Source organism: Microcebus murinus, chromosome 1 (genome assembly GCF_040939455.1).
Source record: "Microcebus murinus isolate Inina chromosome 1, M.murinus_Inina_mat1.0, whole genome shotgun sequence".
Lineage (NCBI taxonomy): Eukaryota > Metazoa > Chordata > Mammalia > Primates > Cheirogaleidae > Microcebus > Microcebus murinus.
In genome coordinates, this window is record NC_134104.1 from 39,462,967 (window position 1) to 39,485,933 (window position 22,967).

At 32.9% G+C, this 22,967-nt stretch overlaps 1 protein-coding gene across 1 annotated transcript in view; it reads left to right on the top strand.

The window, feature by feature from the left end:
• The window catches only part of EPHA3 (EPH receptor A3), a 340,388-nt gene that overhangs the window by 266,140 nt on the left and 51,281 nt on the right, over positions 1-22,967 (top strand). Inside the window, exons 6-11 of the mRNA XM_012750987.2 lie at positions 116-240; positions 3,108-3,270; positions 10,044-10,146; positions 10,839-10,906; positions 15,970-16,095; positions 21,241-21,426. Coding sequence (XP_012606441.2) covers positions 116-240; positions 3,108-3,270; positions 10,044-10,146; positions 10,839-10,906; positions 15,970-16,095; positions 21,241-21,426 — 771 coding nt within the window. The remainder of the gene's footprint in view (positions 1-115; positions 241-3,107; positions 3,271-10,043; positions 10,147-10,838; positions 10,907-15,969; positions 16,096-21,240; positions 21,427-22,967) is intronic.

Consider the following 22,967-nt stretch of genomic DNA (forward strand, 5'->3'; position numbering starts at 1 on the left):
CTTGCCAAAGATTAGAACAATGATAGACTCCAGTTGCTTTTCCCTTCTCTCTCTTCTTATTTGCCATCCTTTAAATTGCTCCCTCCCACCATCTCCTCCTATCCTCTCCTTGCAGCTCCATCACCCGTCATGACGATTAAGAAGGATCGGACATCCAGAAACAGCATCTCTTTGTCCTGGCAAGAACCTGAACACCCTAATGGGATCATATTGGACTATGAGGTCAAATACTATGAAAAGGTGGGCAAACAATGTTACAGGGTTAGGTTGTGTAGGGAAAGAGGCTATTTTCTTATGAGCAGTGCTCTTGCAAAGAAATCAATGACATTGCTAGTAAGTGGTAGAGCTCTGTCTAGAACTCTGGTTGTGTGGCCCCTTTGATAAATAGGTAGAAGGGGGAGGTTAGAGAGCATCTTGCCAAACGTCCTCTATTCTACAGCAATAAGCAACATCAAATATGCCACTACCAACTTAAGCCATAGATAGGACATTTATGCCCTTTCACACCAAGATCCATGCTCTACCAATTATTTTATAGTAATTCTTTAGTCTGTTGATGAACTATTTCTTAATTCATTGACTCAAGCATCATTTCCTGACCTTCACACTCATATGAATTTCATCCAAGACAGATAGAAATATTCCATTAGGAACAAAAACATTGTAATATTGAACTGATGATGAAAAGCTTTCTTGACTCTGTAGAAGGAAATTGAGAAAGTAGGGGTGAGTGAGTAAGTTTGCCTCACATAGTAAATTGTGGTTTAGTAATACAATTAGAAAAAATAGGTATACCATTATTTCTACATAGAATTTAGGCAAGGATATTCTATTACTATAAATAACACTTATTTTTCTTTGGTTATAAATCATGGTAAGGTTTGAAGGCAAACCCTATATATTCAAACCTTATAATTAGAGCCGGTTGGTTTTATAGCTACTAATATGAACACAATGTATTTATGTACCTGCTGCAGTTTACAAAGTATTTTAAACTGAATTAAATACAAAGTGTGCATGGATATAGCAGATTACATTTAGAGAACATTTCTGCATACATTATTTATTTGAGTTGTATGATAATCTTATGAAAGTAGGAAAACAGATTCTTTTACAAATAAGAAAACTGATTCAAAATAAGAAAACAGTGACTTTAGATGAACTTTCCACAGCCTCACTGCTAACAAAATTAGGTCTCTATTTTGATTCCTTGCTGCCATGATTCCTTGTTTAGTATGTTTTCCCCTATATCACATACCTCCTTTAACATTAGAATGGATCATTATAGGTATAAGAATTATTGGTATGATCAGTTGTACAAAAATTTATAATATACGCACATTCTTTTTCATTATGTACTTATTTCCTTTCTTCAGGTTAATGTATTTCACAAGTGTGATGCTATTTTCTTTCATGTTCCCTCCAACAGGAAAGGTGTATCAGTTATTTAAAGAAATTAAGGCCTAGTAAACTTCATTGTGCCAAAATCATGGTATAAATAAGGTTTCTCCTAGCTTTCAGTCATCCACTGAAAAGTCATGTGAGTAAAGTCAAATACTCATGTGATTATGATATTCTACTTTTAGAAGTATGACAAGATAGAATGGGCAAATATAAGAAATCATGTTTATAGATGATGAACAAAACCAAAATAAAATTAATGATGTGCCTCAGTTCAGACTGGATGGCAGAACTTGGAAAGTACCTGACCTTTAGATCTGTAAGGCTGATTACAAAATACAATTTTATACATTCATATCTTTTAAAAACATAAAAAATTTTCTGACTTATTTCAAACCTCCTCCACAAAGCACAATAGACATCATTATTTTTAAGCAATATTAATCAGTGCAGGAAAAAATGATTGACTCTATTGATTATTCCCTAGGAATTTTTAATCGCACATATACATGTAATATTATTTTGAATATTTATGTATATAAATACTACTTTACATCATATATACAGAAATTTAAAAATTATTTCTAAATACATGTATACTGCATGGCAATATTTTGAATATTTCACTAGAATCTAAGCTTCACAAGGTTTAGCTTTCTTGACTGGTTTGTTCACTCATGATGAACATGGCCTAGTTCTGAGTATGTGATCAGTAATTCTTTTAACAAATGAAATAATTATTATGTAAAATAAATACATTCTACTCTTTGCATTATTTCATATGGTAACTCAAATGCTAGCTGATACATGACCACCATCTTTAACTAAAAAGCATCTGTAATGTATGCCATGTTTTCTAATATTCTATCTAGTTTGGGTTGAGGATATGCACTGTTCTATATTAACCACACCGGGACCCACCCCAAGTGCAGGGGCATTCTACCAGTGCTTGAAATTAGGTTACTGACAGGTGCTCAGTAAATATTAATATATGTTAGAGGAAAAACACAATTCTGTGTAAATTCAAATTTTATAAGCAGACTTGACACAAAGAGACTCTTACTATTAACGTGCAGTGTGAATTTCCTAATGTACAAAGTGAATCTCATAGAGGCAATCTTTTTTGGGAAATATTCTACAGTTTGAGATGAAGATTTTCATCTCTACTAACTCATAGTGACTTATATTAAATACAGGAAAAATATAGTTATGCTGAAAAATGATTAATGTAGAGCTACATATGAAAACTTGACTTTTTTATCTTTACTATTTTAAGATAGATAGAAATATTTTATTTTTGAGAATCAGTAGGGCATTCCTGTTAGGTTTAGTTCAAAGGGCTTTTTTTTTTCCTCCATAAATTTATTCTTGGGATTAGACTGAAACTTTTGCTCAGCCTTGACTTTGAAGAGAACATATCTTCACTCACATATTTATTAATTAGTAAGAATGAAGCCTAACTTTTCCTACTTTATATGTAGGGCATAGATCATAATATCCAAATTAGGAAATTCTGTAAATATTTTCATCTTTTAAAAATGTCTCTATTGCATTCAGAGAATGAAATAATTGGCATGACTTTTTAAATCTGTCACATGCTCTGTTAAATATTAACACCGAAAGAATCAACTTTGAGTGGTTTACTGTTTATCATTTGATAGCATTATTAAGATTTGATTTTAACGTGCATTTTTTTTACCTCAAAGCAGGAACAAGAGACAAGTTATACCATTCTGAGGGCAAGAGGCACAAATGTTACCATCAGTAGCCTCAAGCCCGACACTACATATGTATTCCAAATCCGAGCCAGAACAGCAGCTGGATATGGGACCAACAGCCGCAAGTTTGAATTTGAAACTAGCCCAGACTGTATGTATTATTTCAATGTAGTGTGGAGGGGTTGTTGGGGGAGGGGGAGTTGCAAAAGGTGTCTAATCATTTGTATCACTCCCTCTAAGTTTTAACCAAATATGGTAACATTGAAAATATATTGCTTGGGACATTTAGCCATTTGTATAGCATTGTGTTTGTATACAGTATATATACAGTGTTTGCGTTGGTGTTAGTGTTCTCTTTTTCAAATGCCTGAAGTGCTTCTGGTTTTCTATTAGCCTTAAATTGCTTTTGAGGAACATTATTTAATATAGTAAGACACTTCCAGTGCCTGTCATTTCAGATATTCCAGGTTCATTGTGTGATTCAGTGAACTACAAAAAAGAAACTTGCTGATCCATGAGGATCTTAATTTTGTTTTAATCCTTAACTCATTCAATCGTGTATCACTTGGAGAATAAGGATTTTCTAAAATGTGTTTTATCACTTCATTCACATTCACAAGCAATTTGGATAGCATGGCCGTTTGACCCCAAATTTTGCTAAAATTGGCAAACATTTTCTCAGTAACTTTCTTTTATTTGGAATGCATTTACTTCACATTTAAAAAGTCCTCTGCTAAAATATAATTTTCAAAAAGGTAAAATCATCTCTATAGTATAAAATGAACAGAAGCTAAAGATTTTATTTAACTTACTAATAATGAGCTGACTAGTAAGAGTTTAAAACCTGGTCATAGGAAAATCTGAAGAATAGATATGTATACACAAAATATACCTATATATTTGTGTGTGAGGGAGAGTTTAGGCAATCAGGAATACTAAATAAATTTGCTGATATGTCCCAACAGGTTAATATCCAGTGGGTCCAATAAATATAATGAATAGGGTTCTCTTTTCTACAGGGCATAAACCAGGTGTATCTTTAGTAAATAAGTGTTATTTTAATTGTAATGGGAAAAATCATATCCATTACTATCAGTTTTCTATAACTATTCACAGTTGTAAAATAGCCTAGAAGGGTGACCAAGATGCATACCATTTAGAATTAGATCAATTCACCCAGGAATAGTCTGACTGTACTCAGCACTCACTGAATGGAAGCCAAGGACTGTTACAATTTGCCCTTTTTCCCTGACACCAATATTTCCTATTTTCTGAATATTTTGTTCCTGACATAAAATTACATTGCTGTTGGTATGATAATATTTTTGTGCCCAAGTCTGATACCTAATAGAAATGTTCAAGATTGTCCAAAAAACATAAAAACTGTTTAAGTTAATGTAATGGAGTGAGTATTTTATGGCATACTATTTGTCAGATGGTTAAGAATGCTGCTTACAATAAGAAGCTGTAAATTCTGCAAGATATTATGATTCTAATGTTTTTAAAAATCATCTGCTCACAGATGAACCATGACAATTCAACTCAAAAGACAGCTGCCTTCTTTAAATACATAAATCTATCCTTAAAGATCGCTTTTAATCCTCATGTGAGGAAATAAGCATGGAGAAACCACTCTCTGAGGATATTAGAAACAAAACATAAAATACTATGGAAATTATAGTAAACATGATTTAAAGTAACTGATAAATTTTAGGTGATCCAATAATAAAATAAAATTGTAACTTAACATTAGTAGTTCTAAGTCGTTTTGCAAATTTTAAATGTACAAAGTTTCTTCTTTTAAAATAATTACAAATTTATTTTTTCAAATTCTTAAATTAATATTTTAATTAAACATCAACAGCAAAATCTACATTTGATTTACCAGGAGAGATTCCAAATCATAGAAGTAGAAAAAGCAAATATTTATTACATCCTGTGGTAGAAATCAGGCATTATATTAAGAGGCAGGAGAGTCTGATCACTATAAACATTTCCTATGTCGATGCATATATTGGAACATCCATTTAATTTTGCATGGTATTAATCAGCTATTAACCATGTCTAATAAGTAAATTCGCAAAAACAACAATACATTTCAAAGATCTAATATAATTCAATATTCACCACAGAGATTGCTATAGTAACATTTGTGCAAAAACTAACAAGGCTTCAATGTCTGAGATCTTAAAAATATCTCATTTGAAAACTGCAGGGTCTTATGATTTTTGCCAAGTAAATTTTTTATCTGCAATATTTCCATTGATGAGAGGGAGGAGAGAAAAAGAGGATAGAAAGAAAAATATGAACTTTTTCTCTTTTTCCTCTCCATTTACAAAAAGAAAAACCTGTGAATTGTACAGTTTGGTTATTTAAAAACAATTTACTCTTAACTGCTTCACCATTGAATTCTTCCAGATTTTAAATATAGATGAGAAAAAAAGTCTTCTGTTTTAGGAGGAAAAGGCAAAAATCAACTCTCACCCTGTTTTTTTAAACCAAAAAGATATATTCCTAAAAACACTAAGAATTTGAGTCTTGTTTGTTATATTTTGACATTTTTAAAAAAATTGAAAGAAAATTCATGTTTGAATTTCTTTAACAGTTTGCTTTTGTCCTCTAGTTTTAATTTTTTGAAATACATGAAAAGTTTTAATTTATAATTTGCATATAATGCATATGTTTTAGTAGAACACAGTGCATTTTGTGCTAGAAGTTAGATAACATTTTCTGAACTTGGTTTATAGGAAAGATATGGAGGCACAATAAAACACATGTTTTCCTAAGTGTTTTAAAATATCTTACTTTTTATATGTCAGTGTTTCACATTTATTATCACTCTCATTTTACAGACGAGGAAACTGAGGAATAGAGATGTTAAGTAAGCTTTCCAAAGTCACATAATTGATACATAATATGTCTGATTCTAGATCCCATGTATTTATTTGACAGTATATAAAGCATTTTCATAAATATTTCAGTTGATTCTATTTGTACAGTATTCAGATACTTCTATTTCCTTTTATACATGATCTAGAATACAGAGTTTATTTTTTTCTGAATTTTAATCTAGTAAGTAGGGACAATGAACCTAGAATCTTCAAGTTTTGGAGTCCTGATCCAGCACTGCTATTGCATATAAAAAAAAAAAAAAGATGCTAAACTAAGACCCACAAAAAGCATGGAGAACAGGAGAGTAAAAGGATTTTCCTAGAATGAAGGCAGCTTCCACCAATGCACCAATGCAAGAAGTACAAACAGTCATATAGCCTATTTGGGAAAACAGTCCAATTGTCCAGAAACCCATCAGTGGACAGAAACTAATCCAGGGTATGTGCTTTGTGCCCAAGAAAGCCAGGTATAATGTAGGCTTTAAGAGCAAGGACTTTGGAGCATAGGGGCATTATTATAATAGGATGAACCTAACAAGTCATTTCAAGTCTCAGTTACAGTATCTGGAAATTTGGGAAAATCATGTGCATAAGATAATAAGGTTCTTATGCTGATTAAATTAGTTATTTTTAAAGTGCTTAAAATATTACTCCATATAGTAGGTACTCACTGTGTGTATTGTATTTTTATAAATAGTTCATAATTTGAACATACAAAGGATTTTAAGAATAAAAATCTGTGGAACAAAGCTGAATTTTAGAGTCAGAAGATTCTGGTAGATATTACTATCAAGAAGTGAACACCAGGGACAATTACATTAGCACTCCTGAATGCCTCATACTTCCTTTCTGTTGTTTTTAAATAGTGAGTGTGCAGCAATGTTCATTTCTTAGACCCTATTATTAAGGGACATGAAGGAAGCCTGATAAAGGTAGAATGTAATCATTATTAAAGAAATTTATATATAAAATTAGACATTCATATATAATTTTATAGGAAACAATAATTTTGCAAGTTTTTCACTAGGGAAATGATATAATAAAAATATGTAACATTTATTGATCATTGAATATTAAGCAAGTGTTTTACTTGCATTAACTCATTTAATTCTCAGACAACCAAATTTGTCACACAGCAAATGAGTACAAATCCAGGCATTCTGGCTCATGAGGATGAGCTCCTAAACACTCTACTTTTGGGAGGGAAAACCAGCAGTATGTGTAAAATGGAGTAAAATATGAAGTGACTAAAAACAGGGAGAGCAGTTTGCTTGTGGGAAAACAAATTGAAGTTGCATTTCTAAGATATGTAATAGATACAAATTTTTAGTAATATACCATGTTAAATTATTAAACAACTATATAACACATCAAAATTATTCCTTTATATTAGCTAACTAGCTAATTTCAGCAATAAAATTAATCTGATTTGGTTATGCACTTTAGATATAATAGTATCTGGGAATCATATATATTTAGAGTTAGCAGAAACTAGAGAAGTCTTAGTTTAATGTTATCTTTGACAGAAAAAGAAATAGAGAATTACTCTTTCTCCTATCATGTTTCCCCTCTGAATTTCACTGAGCTTTATTGTATAAGTTGGTTAATCAAAATTACTATAGAATTCAAAAGTTGCTGCTCTTTGTAAATTATTGCAGTATAAAAAATGAAAAGCGTGAGTTAGTGTTATCATTATATGTCTATGGAACATTTTTCAAACATTGGGTTTAGCTATTTTACAAACTATTCACTTATCTATAGTCAATGGATAAGGATGTATCAGTGAGAGCCTCTGGGAAGCAGATACCAAGATGGAATTCCAATAGCAAGAGCTTTGTAGGGGAAATACCTGTGAAAGGTAAAAGGGAGCAGAGCTGAGGTCTGCAAGCAGAGCCTGAGACTGAGATGTAGGTCTGTCATCAATGAAGAGAAAGAAGGAAAGAAGAATTGGGGAGGAGGAGCCTCAGATCACAAGGTAGCTCTGAGAGTCTTGGCGAAGCCAAGAGTGAGTCCCAGAGTGCAGATGGCCCATTTGCGGAGTTCTGCATGGCATAGGAAAGGCTGGGCTCCAGGACCCCTGCCCCTGCTGTGTTTAGTCACTGAGGGGCAACAAGACCTGTGCTCGAAGGCTGAGGTGAATCCTGAACGTGCAGCAGCTGGAAGGTGTCTGCTCACTGTACTTGTCATAGCAAGCACTCCTGTGACTGCCATAGTAGTGTAAACAATAATTTGCTGGTAGTAAAGAATAAAGTGCTTGCAACAGTTTATATTAGAAGAGTGCCACACTCTTCTAATATATGGGAAGAGAGCCCATCCTGCCACACTCTGGGCTCTTTTGTTCAGATGCTTCTAATGGGAAATTTCTAACAGCCTATCTGCTGCCATGTTTTTTGTTTTATTTTTCATCATTTAACTACTCTTGAAACCACATGTTTTAGAAAAAAATCTTCCAAACTTAGATTTTATCAGGTTGAAGATGCCATATTGGTTTCTGGAAAGGTGATAACATTCCAATAGCTAAACTCTATGCTCTTCTTTTGAGTCACAATTTGTTCACGTGTTCAATCAGCATTTACCACAAGAGCAACATAAGCAAATATGAGCATAAAAAAGAGGCTGCTCCAAAAACTGCCTCTATTTTAGAAAATATAGACTTTAAGAAGCTTAGAGAGTTTTAGCAGATGAGGCTAGAACTTTAAGACAGGGAACAGATCCTAAATGACTTTATACATTCTGCTGCAGAATTTGCATTTTGTCCCAAAAATGATAAGAGCCATGTAAAGATTTTATGCATAGGAATTCCACAGTTAAGTTCATGACCCTGAAGGAATAATCTGGTGGCGAGGTAAAAGATAGATGAGGCATATGAACAGAATTAGGAATTTCTAATGATAATCTAGAAGAGACATCAATACATAAACTAGGATATTTAAGAGGATTTGGTGAGTAAATGGATGTAGAATGAATAGCAGAGGGAGAGGACAAGGGGACTTAATTTTGTGGTCTAGTTCCTTGCTCCTCAAAGGGCTGTGGGCTGGAATCAGCCTCATCAGCACCCCCTGAGAGCTCATAAGAATAGTTCAGTGTCAGTTCACTCCAGCCTGCCTGAATCAGAAACAGTATTTTCAAAAAGATCCCCATGTGGCTTGTGTGAGCATTAAAGTTTGAGAAGCATTGGTCTGGATGGAGAGTCAGTAAACTTTTTTCTGTAATCAGCCAGATAATGAATATTTTAGGCTGTGTGTATATGCAGTCTACCCAACTTGCTCATTGCAGCATAAAATCAGGCATAAATAATACACAAATGAATGGTTGTGTCTGTTTTAATAAAACTTTATTTATGAACACCACAGTTTGAATTTCATAGAATTTCCACATGACAAAATCTTATGACTTTTTATGATTGTTAAAAAATATAAAACCATTCCAAGCTTGTGAGCTATACTGAAACTGGTGGCAGGTCAGATTTGGCTCCTGCCATTTTTGCTGACCCCTTGTCTTGTTGAATGAATGAGTGATGGGGCCATTTGCAAAGGTAGGAAATACTGGGAGAGTTCATTGTTTATATGTGTTGAGGTCCATAGACAAATATCATACTACTTTTTAAACAAATACAGATATTGAAGGCAAAACAAGATTAATTAGAAAGCTTTAATAATTTCAAGCTTAGAAATCTTTACCAGTTCTTTAAGCTCCTCTGATAACTTCGGGTTCATTGAATTAGACTTTTGCCAATGAGGACAGAAAAAACCAGTTATAGATATTTCATAGTCGGCATTCAAGTGGTGTTTGATGCCATTGAAACAGAGGATTTAATCTTATTAACTAGACTGAAATTTCATGCCATATTATGGAAAATGTCTATTTTTATTTGTACTAGTAAATAATTATTTCAACACTATATCAGACATTAAACCAGGTTTCAGGTAAAAACAGTATATATATGACTTAATTTATCAATATTTTCATGGAGATGTTAGTCATGATGTGACAATGTCTGTTCTTTTATTATTTTTTCTCTTCAACCTCACAGCTTTCTCCATCTCTGGTGAAAATAGCCAAGTGGTCATGATTGCCATTTCAGCAGCAGTAGCGATTATTCTCCTCACTGTTGTCATATATGTTTTGATTGGGAGGTGAGGTCACAGTCTGTTTTACTATTTGCTTTCATAATTGCTTGGTTTGCTGCCCTTGATTGCTGTTAAAATTTGAAGAGTGTGGTAAATAAAGTGTTTTGAGAAGTAAAAATACCACCACTTGTATTCTAGGTCCTTTTTCTCCTCCCTTTCTTTTTTTCTCCATCCTTAGTTTTGATTTCTGTTCTCCATTAAATTCCTGTCCCCGCTCTCTAACACACACCACTTCTCTTCTCGCTTTTGACCCCACTCCCAGTTTTTACTTTCTTTTCCCAATTATCTCCTCACTCTTCAAATAACCCCAGATTTCCTTGACACTTTCTCACCCAGAACTCTGGTAACACTGCACAGCACTAATCATTACCAATGGTGACTTTACCCTTCATTCTTTCTAACAGTAGTTGTTAAAAAATACTATAAACACAGTCTAAGGCCATTATAAAAACTGAACTGGAGGGGTCTGCACAGTAGGGAAGCAACTCTACATATCTCCTCATTAGGCAGCTTTCCAGGGTCTCCAGAGAAAAAGGCTTTCTATAGAGGATTTAGAAAATATGAAGTCATTAAACTTTCACCAAAGCATTTAATTGCTTGAAGAAAATGCTTTATTTTGTGTTCATTGCACACTCTGAGCATAGATAATTGTTTTAATATATTCTCCTTACATATTCTCCTCCCTGATTCACCTCTAGGTTCTGTGGCTATAACAAGTCAAAACATGGTGCAGATGAAAAAAGACTTCACTTTGGGAATGGGCATTGTAAGTTTCTAAACTCGTTTTTTGTTTCATTTTACCATTTCAGTTTTAGCAGTTGTTGATATATAACTGGATAACTTCCCCCTGACAAAGAGAATTCACAAGCAGTTTTATGGAAAAACTGAGTATATCCAATTTATTGTAGAAGAAGAAGGAAATGCATGGCTCTGTATTAAGTAATTTTTACATGGCTTCATTTCAGCATACTTAAGCTAAAGTAAAGGGTAACCTGTGGTTTATATTCAAATAATGCACACGATGGGCAGTATCAACTACAGTTAGCTCTGCCTGGCTGAAAGGCAAAGCATATCTTCAATTTCCTTGTTACTAGTCTAAATAGGAGACTTTCCTCATTCCTAACTGCCAAATAAATATAAACAACCTGTGTTTACACTAAGTGCCTTACTCCATTTTGTCAACCAACCAAGAAAGAGACTTTAGAATAAACTGTTTGTATTGGAGTTACATGATATCCAACTAGTAGTAACGCCAGAACTTTCCCCCCACATTTTAATTTAGCCTTTGTAAAATATTTTTTAAAAGAAGTACACTTTTATGAAACAAAGTGTTTACAACTAAAAAAAGACAATTTCTTTATTCCTGGTGAAACAAATCATCCCGGGTGTTTTGCTTTTCCAAATGATAGCTCAGCTTAGGGTGGCAATTACTAATCAGTGACCTTAAAAGGAATAAAATGTTCTCATGGAAATTAATACCAAGACTATACCTCATGCTCATGTGCTCTAAAATAATCTCAATGTAACCAATGTAGTGTTGTAAGCATTAATTTCTTTAGTATTCACCATTGCCTTCTAAAATTATTTTCAAATCAACATGATACTTTGCATCAGTCATTGGATTGTCATCAAAAAATGTAGCTTTAGTTATAACTCAAACATTCAGGGAGCATACAGTACCTTGAAAAAAAGCAGTTCATTGCTAGAATAATTACCTTGGGGGTGAGGGATAAAAATTTACCTGTGAGGTACAATGTACACTACTCTAGTGATGGGCACATAAAAACCCTGACTTCAGCATTATTCAATTCATCCGTCTAACAAAATCACTTGTACCCCGTTAATGTTTTGAAATATAAAAAAGAATGTCGTCCAAAATGTAAATTCACATGACATGGAAACAGTACGAGATTGTGGGATTGTTTTGTTCCTCTCATTATAGAGTCAATATAAAATAATTCACAAAAAAGCCAAAGTACTACCTTTCTAATGTCAACATCACATCAGTCCAGGTTTTTTAGGATAATGATTCAGAAGTCTAAAAAGAAGTCTGAACAAGTTATAGGATATTTGTTTTCCTTTTTTCAATGGGCCCAGAAAACACTTAAGTTATAATCTCCATACATAAATTAGTCAGAACAATGACATTCTCATGGATTAAGTTGCTCTTAGTTTCAGTTGGACAATTGATGTCAATATTGTCTTTAGTGAAAGACCACACTGACTTGATTTTTTTTGTAGGAATTATAAGTCTTATGAATTTGGAGTTTTGATAAATTTTTGTGTGCCAATTGCAAGCAGATTCCTGTATCATCCCAGTCAGTTTTGCTGTTGGCTTTTATCAAGGAGTTTGTTGAAACTTTAATTTTGTTTCAAATGTGTAATATTCTTGTGATAGACAAATAAAAAAGAAATGCATTTTATCCTAGCTGCAGAGGCATAAAGTAACTTATATGCATCTCATAAACTTTCTGCCTCTTAATACTACAGCTGGTTTATTTCAGACCATTTATTTGGTATTACTTTAAAAAGCTCTAGCTATGAACTATTCCCTCCAGCCTTGTTACAAATCCTATAATATTGCTTCAAAAGGAAAGAAATGTGTTTCACCTCCTAAGATCCTGTCCCCTTGCCCTTTCTGGCAGGGCCTTTTTACTTTTTGCTATCCTTAGGGCAACTCATGCTGGTAAAATGGAAATGTAAATTATTGTGTTTGCACAGAATGAGCTGTAAAGTAGTGCAGCTTAACACGTGTGCATGTGTTTATTATCTGGTTTTCATGACAGAGCCCAGTTACTCTGTATGTTGCCCTTAATTATTGGTGTGAAGGGATTATGTGCCTTGCAGCCTGAATCACCTGATTCCTGGAACCTCTGGGGTCAGCAGTTAAATATCAGCAGCCAAAGCTCCCACAGTGAACAGACCATTTTACTTGAGGTGGGGGTGGTATTTATATTTGTAATTTTTCTCTCAAATGTCCTGTGGATGGAAAAGCAATTTATCTTATTTTAATTAAGAGCAACGAATATGATTGATTTGATTTTTATTTGGGGGTGATTATTTAATTTTCAGATTATTTAGTAGTACATATATTCCCTAGGACTTACTGGTAGTGAAGAATAACGCTAAAGCATACTTTCAAGTCTCTTTAAAACCAGTGTTTATTTAAAAATATTTGAGACATTGTTCCTAACAACTCATTTAAAAGTCTTTGTAAATTCTGATGCCAGCAAATCTCTCCAAAATTGATGTTCAACAAGGTAAAACATTTGTAATCGTTTATTAAAAAATAAAAAAAACAATCAATTTTACCTTATGTTTAAAATGTCACTTTTTTTTTCCTTGAAAAGAATTGCTAGATTTTACCTTATTGTTACTAAGTAGAGACAAATCAAAACTAGAAAATCATATATCATAACCTCAATCTGGTGTGAATCTTCATTAAAATGGAACTAAATTGACTAAATTAAAGGATTTCCAATAAGACTTGTCTCCTAACATATTTTAGTAACTCTATGGTTATTTACTTTTACAGCTTTCTTTACTCCAAAGCAAGAAAAATATGACAGCCTTCCTTAATCTGCTTCTTATTTTAAGGGTAAAGAATTTTAGTACCGATAATGTTAGAAGTCATTTTAGCATAATGATAAAATATAGTAGACTACTGTATTAATGGGGGACCCTGCCATTTGTGATTTTAGGAAGGAATAATGTTTATATGGCAGAAGCATGCAAACTGATCTGTGAGCTCAAAAGAAATGGACATCTCTGAGCCTAAATTCTACCACCAGGAAACTTCAATGATACTAATAATTATAAGTAAACACTCTTAACAAGGGAACTGCTAATTAGGTCAACAATTTCTATCATTTATTGATCATGACTTATGGAACAGGCTCTCATGCTAGGTTCTTGAATAATAAGTTCTCTAAAGCTTTCTCTCTCAGAGGCCTAACTTGTTCTTTTCGCAGAGATATCCAAGTTAGAAAAACTCTAAAAGTGGTGCTCTCACTTCAAAAGCTACTCCACTCAAAGTTTACCCAAAGCAAGGGCTAGGACTTTAATTTTCCCATTTCTGTGGATGTTGACTTCCTCGATAGTGGTGTCTTTTCAAATTATCCACACCCTGTCTCAGGCTGGAGAGCGGCTGCTCTTTTGTAGTAGCAGCAGGCAGAAAGAAGCAGGAGTGATGCTAGCCTTTCTTCTCATTCTCCATTTGTTCCCTCACCCCCCTGCCACTCCTATTGTGCTGTGTCAATGTCACCCAAGAAGTAGCTGAGGAAAATAGAGTTTTTACCTCCCTTCTCTCTGAGCCACTGTTTCTTTTATAGCCCACTTATTCTTATGCTCATGTTTCTTTACTCAAACTTCTATGAAAGCTTCATGAGAACATAAATTATAGTGTATCGTGATCATGGGATTCATGAATTTGTCTTGTAGTTCAATGAACTGATCATTTGTTAACACAAACTGTGAAATCCTGGACTTGGCCTGATGTTCGTAGTGTTAAAGGCTTTCCAGAACTGCTTTACACCCATTTAATACAAACTACAAAATGAACTCAAGGAAATCTTTGGTCCATACAGACTGTTCTATTATGAAGTAATATGGGAAATGATAATGTCTGATATTATTTGTTAGATTAGGAAAAAAATCACTTCAATAATTTGATGTGATAAATAAAAAAATATGCCACAATTAAGCATCCATGTTCCACTCTAAAGCAATGTTATCAATGTTACTAAAATTAAAAGCAAAATCAATAATATTCATATACTATGTGAGTTAAGTTGCAGTTTTCTTTAGTGTTAGAGCATGTTTTTCTACTTTAATAACTCTTAGGCTCACCTTTCAAAATTTAGTTTCTCTCATAGAAAGATAGCTTATTGGAATTTGCAAATTATCTGCAATGTGAGTTATTTTTTCCAACTGATAGGGACTTCATTAATATAAAGTCCAAAATGATTCTCCTGTATCATTTGACCATGATATTTTAATTATAGATTATCATTAAAATGTTCACCTTTGTTTAATAAATAAATATATTATGAAAGAGATTTATATTTAATAAATTAGCTCCTTAGCACCATTAATAAACTCACAGACAATACTTAGATTGCATTTAATTATGTTAAAGAGCTACACAATAAGATTTCAGTACATTTATACTATATTGGTGTGTGTATAGAGTATACATATACATATACATTTATATATATATATATATACACATACCAACAGTATAAAGTATACCTATAATTGCAGTGGGGTATTTTGATTGTGAATATTAATAAAAGTAGTAGAGTATCAGACAGAAGACATACCATTTTAGATCCTTTAATTAATGTATCTGTAATCACAACAATTATCTAACCTTATATAAGTATTTTATATATACTTGGATTTATTGTCAGATATTACATTGTAATAGATATTTGGTTACTGTAGTGTTTGTAGAATCATGAATATGCAATAGCATGATAGAATTGACTCATTAGTGCTATGAGTAGTAATTATTATGCCTACTCAACTCTGAATCATCTTCTTTCTTAAAATCCCTTTTCTTGTCCATTTTACTTCTAGTGTTTTTGGAGAGAAAATTCTTCTGTGTGCTTCTTCTTTATATTTCATCATGGAGAACTTCTTTTCTTAAATATCTCAACACTGAGTCCAATATCTCTGCCAGTTTCTATGATCCCACAGAATCAACTAAAATTGTACATCTTATTGGTGTTAGGACTTTTTTTAACCAGTAATGTTATCTGAAAATTTGCTCAGAAAAGTTATAAATCTAGCTAAAGTAATGCCTTTCTTCCTTTTCTTAAACAGTAAAACTTCCAGGACTCAGGACTTATGTTGACCCACATACATATGAAGACCCTACACAAGCAGTTCATGAATTTGCCAAGGAATTGGACGCCACCAACATATCCATTGACAAAGTCGTTGGAGCAGGTAACGAACTCAGTAATCCTACTGCCCACCTAATACTGCACGTACATCACAAGTTCAGGACTGTGAATAAGAATACTACCTGAGATTGCTCTGTCTCTGATGCCTAGTATATTGCTATGGAAAGGGGAAAATCTGATTTCATGATCAAAGGCAAGCAATAAATAAATGGAGCATTTAATGGAATGTAATGATTTCAAAGGTGCCAGACTTACAGACTCACAGACCATGGCTGCCTTTTATTTATTGAATTTCAGAGGTGGCAGCAGCAACGACTCAATCTTCCCATGACTATGCTGATCATGTGTCACAAAGCTTATTTGGCTAAATAGGGATAATGGGATAAAAGTGTGTCTCACTTTAGACATGCCCAATAATTGAAAATTTTGATTTTCAATTTTAGAATCTTCTTTGGAATTATAAAAACCAAATGATACAAAATAAAATCATAACATTTTATATGAATTTCATCACAACTATCTTGAGTGGATACTTTAAATAACAAAAAGTGTTCCAGTTTAATATTGGCTTAACTGCACATTTTCTTAATTTATGTTAAAGCTGTGTTTATACAGGCATCTCTTTGTTTTAATTATTAATTTACTCAATTATAAGCTCATTACTAACTATGAAGTGATTATTAATAGCAGTTGCATATTTCCAAGAAAAATTTTATTGATTTGTAAAATAGCATTTGATACCCTTACACAGAAACACATGAACAGCCATACGATGTGCAGTAAGCATGAACAGAAAACTACCATTAAAAAGTAAAATTGAACCATGCTCAACAATAAAGAGTTTTGCACCATCATCTCATCCTTCAGTGCTTCTCTTAAACACAAACTAGCTATGTTGATGCAGGAATTAGAGTGAAGATTGAGAAATTAACTCATTGAATTATGTATAACATATTAGATCACATTTTCTGCAAGTACTATATATATTTATGACTGATGCTTCTTTACAAAATGTGCATATAATTTTGTTTCCTTTTCTATATACCAAAGCAGTATTTAAAATTCAAGCAGTAGTTAATATGCAAACAGGACGACTTGAGTAATTCATATTATCTAAATAAGATGACAATTTACTAAAGCTTCTCTATGATTTTCTTAATGTCTTATGCATCTAAAACTATGTGGGTAATATTAAACTATTAAACTATGAAACTGTGTTAATAGCAGGAAAATTGAGTTGCTACTCCTTTTTTACAATCTAAGACTTGAGAGTCTACACATTTACTGTACATCTGTGGTAATCCAGTGCCAAAACAGGTAGAGATTGATAACGGTTTCATTTCTACAGTGCTGCTTTACAAACAGCGGCACGACGCAGAGAGCTTTTGTTTGGCAGGTTGTATTGTTTCCCCACAAGAGCACACTTTTGTCCAGGGTGGAAACTGTAGTAGCAAATGCAACACAAGGACTTTGCATACTCAACTGGAGAATCTGATAAGAGGAGGAAAAGGTTACATACCCAATTCTAGATTGTTCTGATTAGCCTTCAGAAGGTGATCATTACCAAGAAAGAATATGAAATCAAAACTTTAATAACTACTAATTTTTCAAACATTTTTGTTTTGTAAGATTTAAAATATGTATAAAAGTAGATGAAATAGTATCATACTATAATGAACCTGCATTTACTAATTTTTACAATAGCTCCAATAACAATCAACAAATGCCACACTTGTTTCATACATACACTTTTACCTACTTCCCACATCCTTTTAAATTTTTTAATATAATGTAATAGTATTCATAAAAATGTAATAATTATGCTAAATTGATTAATAACTATCTTCCATTGTTAGAAAGGCTAACCTTTTCAACCAATGACGTGACATTCACAGTTAATTAAATTAATGGAAAGATTCTCTCCTCTCTCTCTTTCTCTCTCTCTCTCTCTCTCTCTTTCTCTCTCTCTCTGCTAGTTCTTTAATTTTCTGCCAGAGATTTTATATAAATTAATAGATGTAAGAAAAACTCTAATTTATAGATTGAATCATCAGAATTAAACCCATATTGCAAATAATAAAATTAAAACTCAGTTGTGAATAAACTTTCTTGAAGAAGATTTCTATTAATGAGGAATTCATGACTAAAATTCCTATTTTTGTCCTTCAATCCAATGATTCTTTCAAGGATTAAATATTAGAAATTTCTGAAGAAATAAATATTTATTAAGCCCTTAATTTATGGTAGGCATTCACATGATATTTGATTTTATTAGCCTTTAGATAGATATTTCCATTTCAGCACATAAGAAAGCAAAAGCTGAGAATTTAAATGGCTGTGGTCACATCAAAATGGGAAACCCAAATTTGAATCTTGTACTTTCCAAATTCAAATCTCATATTAGATGTCGCAGGTCACAATATGCCTTCTTCATAGAATTTTTGTGAAGATTAAATTAGATAATTCATGTAGAGTACTTCTGTGACAAATAAGCATTGGGCTTGTCTTACCAAAACAGTGGGAGAGTGGGCTTTGAGACTAGTTTAGGAGAAGAGTCATTCTACTTACATACATGTAGATTTTATTCCTCTACTTTAAATGAAATTAAAGTAAGAAGTTTTATTTTGAGCAGCTTTTACATTTTACATCTTAAATCAGAATACAATGCACATTCTCATAAAGTATGCATATTTCAAAAGGCAAATAAAAACTGCTGTACTTATTAAACTAAAAGAAATCAAGATCTGATAGTTTATGCTTAGAAACAACAGGATCTAAATTTTCTTTCTTATGAATACAAAGTTAATTGAATAAGACAATATAAAACTTGGCTAGATGGAGAGATTGGGATTTGTGTTTTCCCAGTCTTTTAAAACTTTTCCAACAGTTACTTTAAATTATTATAAAGAGAATTGAATTAGTATTTAGCATTTCTACATCTTGTAAAATATATTGGAGACCATTTCTAGTATTTTCTGATGAAATAAACACATTACTAAATTTTGTGATTTTTAAAAATTAGCCTTACTAATCTGTTTCATGAATTTTGAAGGTAATTATATATGTTCATGTGCATGTATCCAAATTTCCCAGTTGAAATTTGAACTCTCTCCCTTATTCTTACAAAATGTTCTTTCTATAAATGCTTATCCAGTATGACATGAACTATGTTATTACTATCATCATCATAACCATCTGTTACATTAACATAGTATTTGGCCTTTTATAAAGCTCCTTTATATTTATTTATCAGTTTGATCTAAACAGAAACTCTTGATAGGTAGATAGATAATTTATCCTTCTTAAGGTAGATCTGAACTCAGAGAGATACATAGTGACTAACAGTTGACACTTACTATGTGTCTGACATTTTTTCCAGTGCTTTAGATACATTAATTTTTTTTAACTGCACAACAGTTTTATGAGGTAGACACAATTGGTGTCCCCATGTTATAGATAAGGAAACAGGCACACAGAGGTTAAGTTACTCCCTTAAAATCACACATGTAATACATGACAACGCTTGGCTACAAATTCTAGAATTTATTTGCATTCCCTACGATTTCTCTTCTTCTAACACTCTATAGCATTTATAATGACATATTCTCCCTTGGAGTTAGCAAGATCAATGAACTTTCTCAAGTTCTGCTCCCTAATTCTCCTTGTATTCTAAGGAACACTGTAGCTGCAGATAACATTATTTTCATTACATTTACTCAAAAATAAACTACTCTTGCCTTGTTCACCATTATATCTTTGTGTGTTTCATACTGTCTGCTATACTGTTAATAGTTGATGAGTATTTTTAAAATAAATTCATAAATATCTGCTTTTGAACTTTAAGTGATGTTGCCAAGTTACAGAAAACGGCATTGCTGTGAAAACTGTGTCAAGACTGGATTCCTGGGAAAGAGTCAGGTCTGAGGGAAGTAAAAGTTTCCTGGAGAAAGACAAGCCATTTGTAGTTATGTCATTGGTAAATCAATAAGACAACTGCTACTTTTGTGAGTCTAACCACTTACTTGAACACAAAAATAGAGTAGAATCACATCACTTTCTCTGGCTTTCATATAGGGAAGGAAGCTCATAAAAAAACTCTAGTGAGAAAGTTGGACCAAGAATGTTATTTCATTCCATCAAGAGCAAAAAATATTAACCATGTAATTAATCCTACAATATTTCAGAAAAAAACTATCATTTAATATTAACCATCATCTAATGTACAAAACAGATCTAATAATCCACACAGTATTAGAAGTCCTGTGCACAAGAAGCATTCTGTGGCACTACTTTGTAGCAATCTTTAGGGCAGTGTGGGGACAGAGGAGTAAATGTAGAAGGGCCTCTTCTTGAAGGAAGCTCAAAATCTAATGAAAGAATGTTGGTAAATCTTCTCAGTAACAATATATACTGAAGGTAGTGCCCATCATAGTTCTAGACAATTTTATATCAATTTGGCTAGAATATTTAAAAGTAAGCTATACTCCATATTCAAGAAATTCTGGACTAATAGCACATTTAAGGTATTTTTTATTGAAGATATTATGTCTAAGAAAATAAGTCTATAGTAAATCTTTAGATAAGACATACTATGTTTTATTTGACACTGTTATATTGTTATTTTCCTTCCAGAAGCCTGAAGAACTTTATAGCCATTATGTCAGTAAGGCAACACACCAATACTCCAATAACATGAATTGATAGCAGATGCCTTCATTCTCCTTTTCAGAGAGTCTGAGTATAAAGCCCAATTGGCCCTCTTGGTAAAAACAGAATAAACACATCTGAAATTTAATCCAGTGTTCAACTTCAATCACTATCTTTGCTGTCCTGTTAATTACCCTGAAATAATCGTAACTATGAGAACAAGGGGTAAAATCTAGTAGATGCAGCTTTCAACTTATCTCTTGTTTTTTCATTTTGCATGATTTTATTGTGTGGTACTTTAAGATATATGTGGCTTCTTACAAGGTCCATTTTCCATCAGGATATGTATATCCTAAAGTTTCCTAGGCAGTGTTATGTTATTATCAACCAAAATAATTTGGAGCACTATAGTGTACACCTTGTAGGTCAAAGACACAAATATTTTTAATGAAATTATTGAGACAAAGCAGTTGCTCTTTATTGATAATTTTTTATTGTGCAATTCCTCCCATTTTCTTGTTGTCCTTCTGCATTCTAACAGGTGAATTTGGAGAAGTGTGCAGTGGCCGCTTAAAACTGCCTTCAAAAAAAGAGATTTCAGTGGCCATCAAAACCCTGAAAGTAGGCTACACAGAAAAGCAGAGGAGAGACTTCCTGGGAGAAGCAAGCATTATGGGACAGTTTGACCATCCCAATATCATTCGACTGGAAGGAGTTGTTACTAAAAGTAAGTCAGTCATAAGGCTTGCCTTTGTGTATGTTGAGCAAAGGTTGTTTAAACCCAAATTCAACCATTTAAGAATTTTTATCTTTTTTCATAAGTATCTCAATTCTAACAGAAAGATCAGTTTAGGATTAATGTGCCTCTCTTTGATAATAGAGCAAAGATATTTTACCAGTATTATATTAAGAGTGCTATTTTAGATCTTAAAAATAATATTAGGAGCTAGACATTAGACTTATATAAAGACATGGTGACTAAACGATAATTAAGAAGAGAACTGTGGAGAACTCTCAGTTATGTAGAGTAGCAAGGAAAAACAATGACTCAATTTTGACAGGAACACCCAGCTAGCTGCCTTCTCTTTTATTGTTCACCAGTTTGATTTAAGTTTCCAAATCTTTACCTAGCCCCCGCAACCCTGGCTTTAGGAAAAATGTGGGAGTCTTGGAAATGCTTCTGAGCTTTAAAGACTAGGATCACTATAAACTCAAGGCCTTTTCTTGGTTCTCTGTGGATTTTAAATAGTTCTGATCTGGGGTCACAGGTGGGTTCTTGACTGCTCTGGGGAATCTCTGGCTCATGGCCCGTGATAGAGATATGAACTTATTTCCATGATAGTTTCTCCAGCCAGGCTCAAAAGGCATCCTGTGAGGCAGATCTGTGATTTTTGGCTCTAATCCCAATGGAAACCTCTTGAGAATGCTACGGGACTTTTTTTTCTCAAAGATTTTAAAGCACAGAATGAAGAATAAGCAAAATTGGCATCATACTCCTTAGAGTGAAAGACAACATATGGCAGGGAATTTGGCATCCTTTAGGGGATAATTCATTGGCACCACATTTACATGCTCTATGGTTACCAACAGACATTACTCATTATGTTTTTCACAATGATATTTCCCTTTAACATTACATTAGAGTATTTTCCAAATGGTACTAATATATATTTTCACTTTAGTGTGATTAAAAAGGCATTTCCTTCCTCATGAGAGTATGGTACACTTGAAATTTTTACTTCTAGATACTTTGGTGTTCTTTCAAATCTTTATGTATAGTAAGTGGGATTAAGAATTTAACAATGTAGAATATTTAACCACAGACCCCATGCTCCTGTTAATTCTTGTAAGAAGTATTTTTTTTTGCTTCTTTGCTCCTAAAAATAAGGTTATATTAATAGTAACATTGAAAAATTTTCTTTTGAAAAACATATTTTTAAATGTTTTCAATTAATAATAAAAGTACTTGGTAGCAGTAGTAAGGATTGGGAATATGTATGAATCTTTTGTTCCTTCTGGACAAGGCTATGCTGTTTTGTATCTATAGAATTACTGTACTATATCTCACTGCATTTTAATGTCATTTACCCATTCATTGCCTTCCATGACATCCTAATCAAGTGGTGGTCCTTCAGGTCTTGATCCTCCTGGGAAGAGAAAACTCACTGGTACCTATGCAACCATTCTTCTAACTCTCAATTTTTCAAGTTTTTTATTATGAAGTATGTGTTATGTGCCTGCCATAATACTATGGCATCATTTCATTCT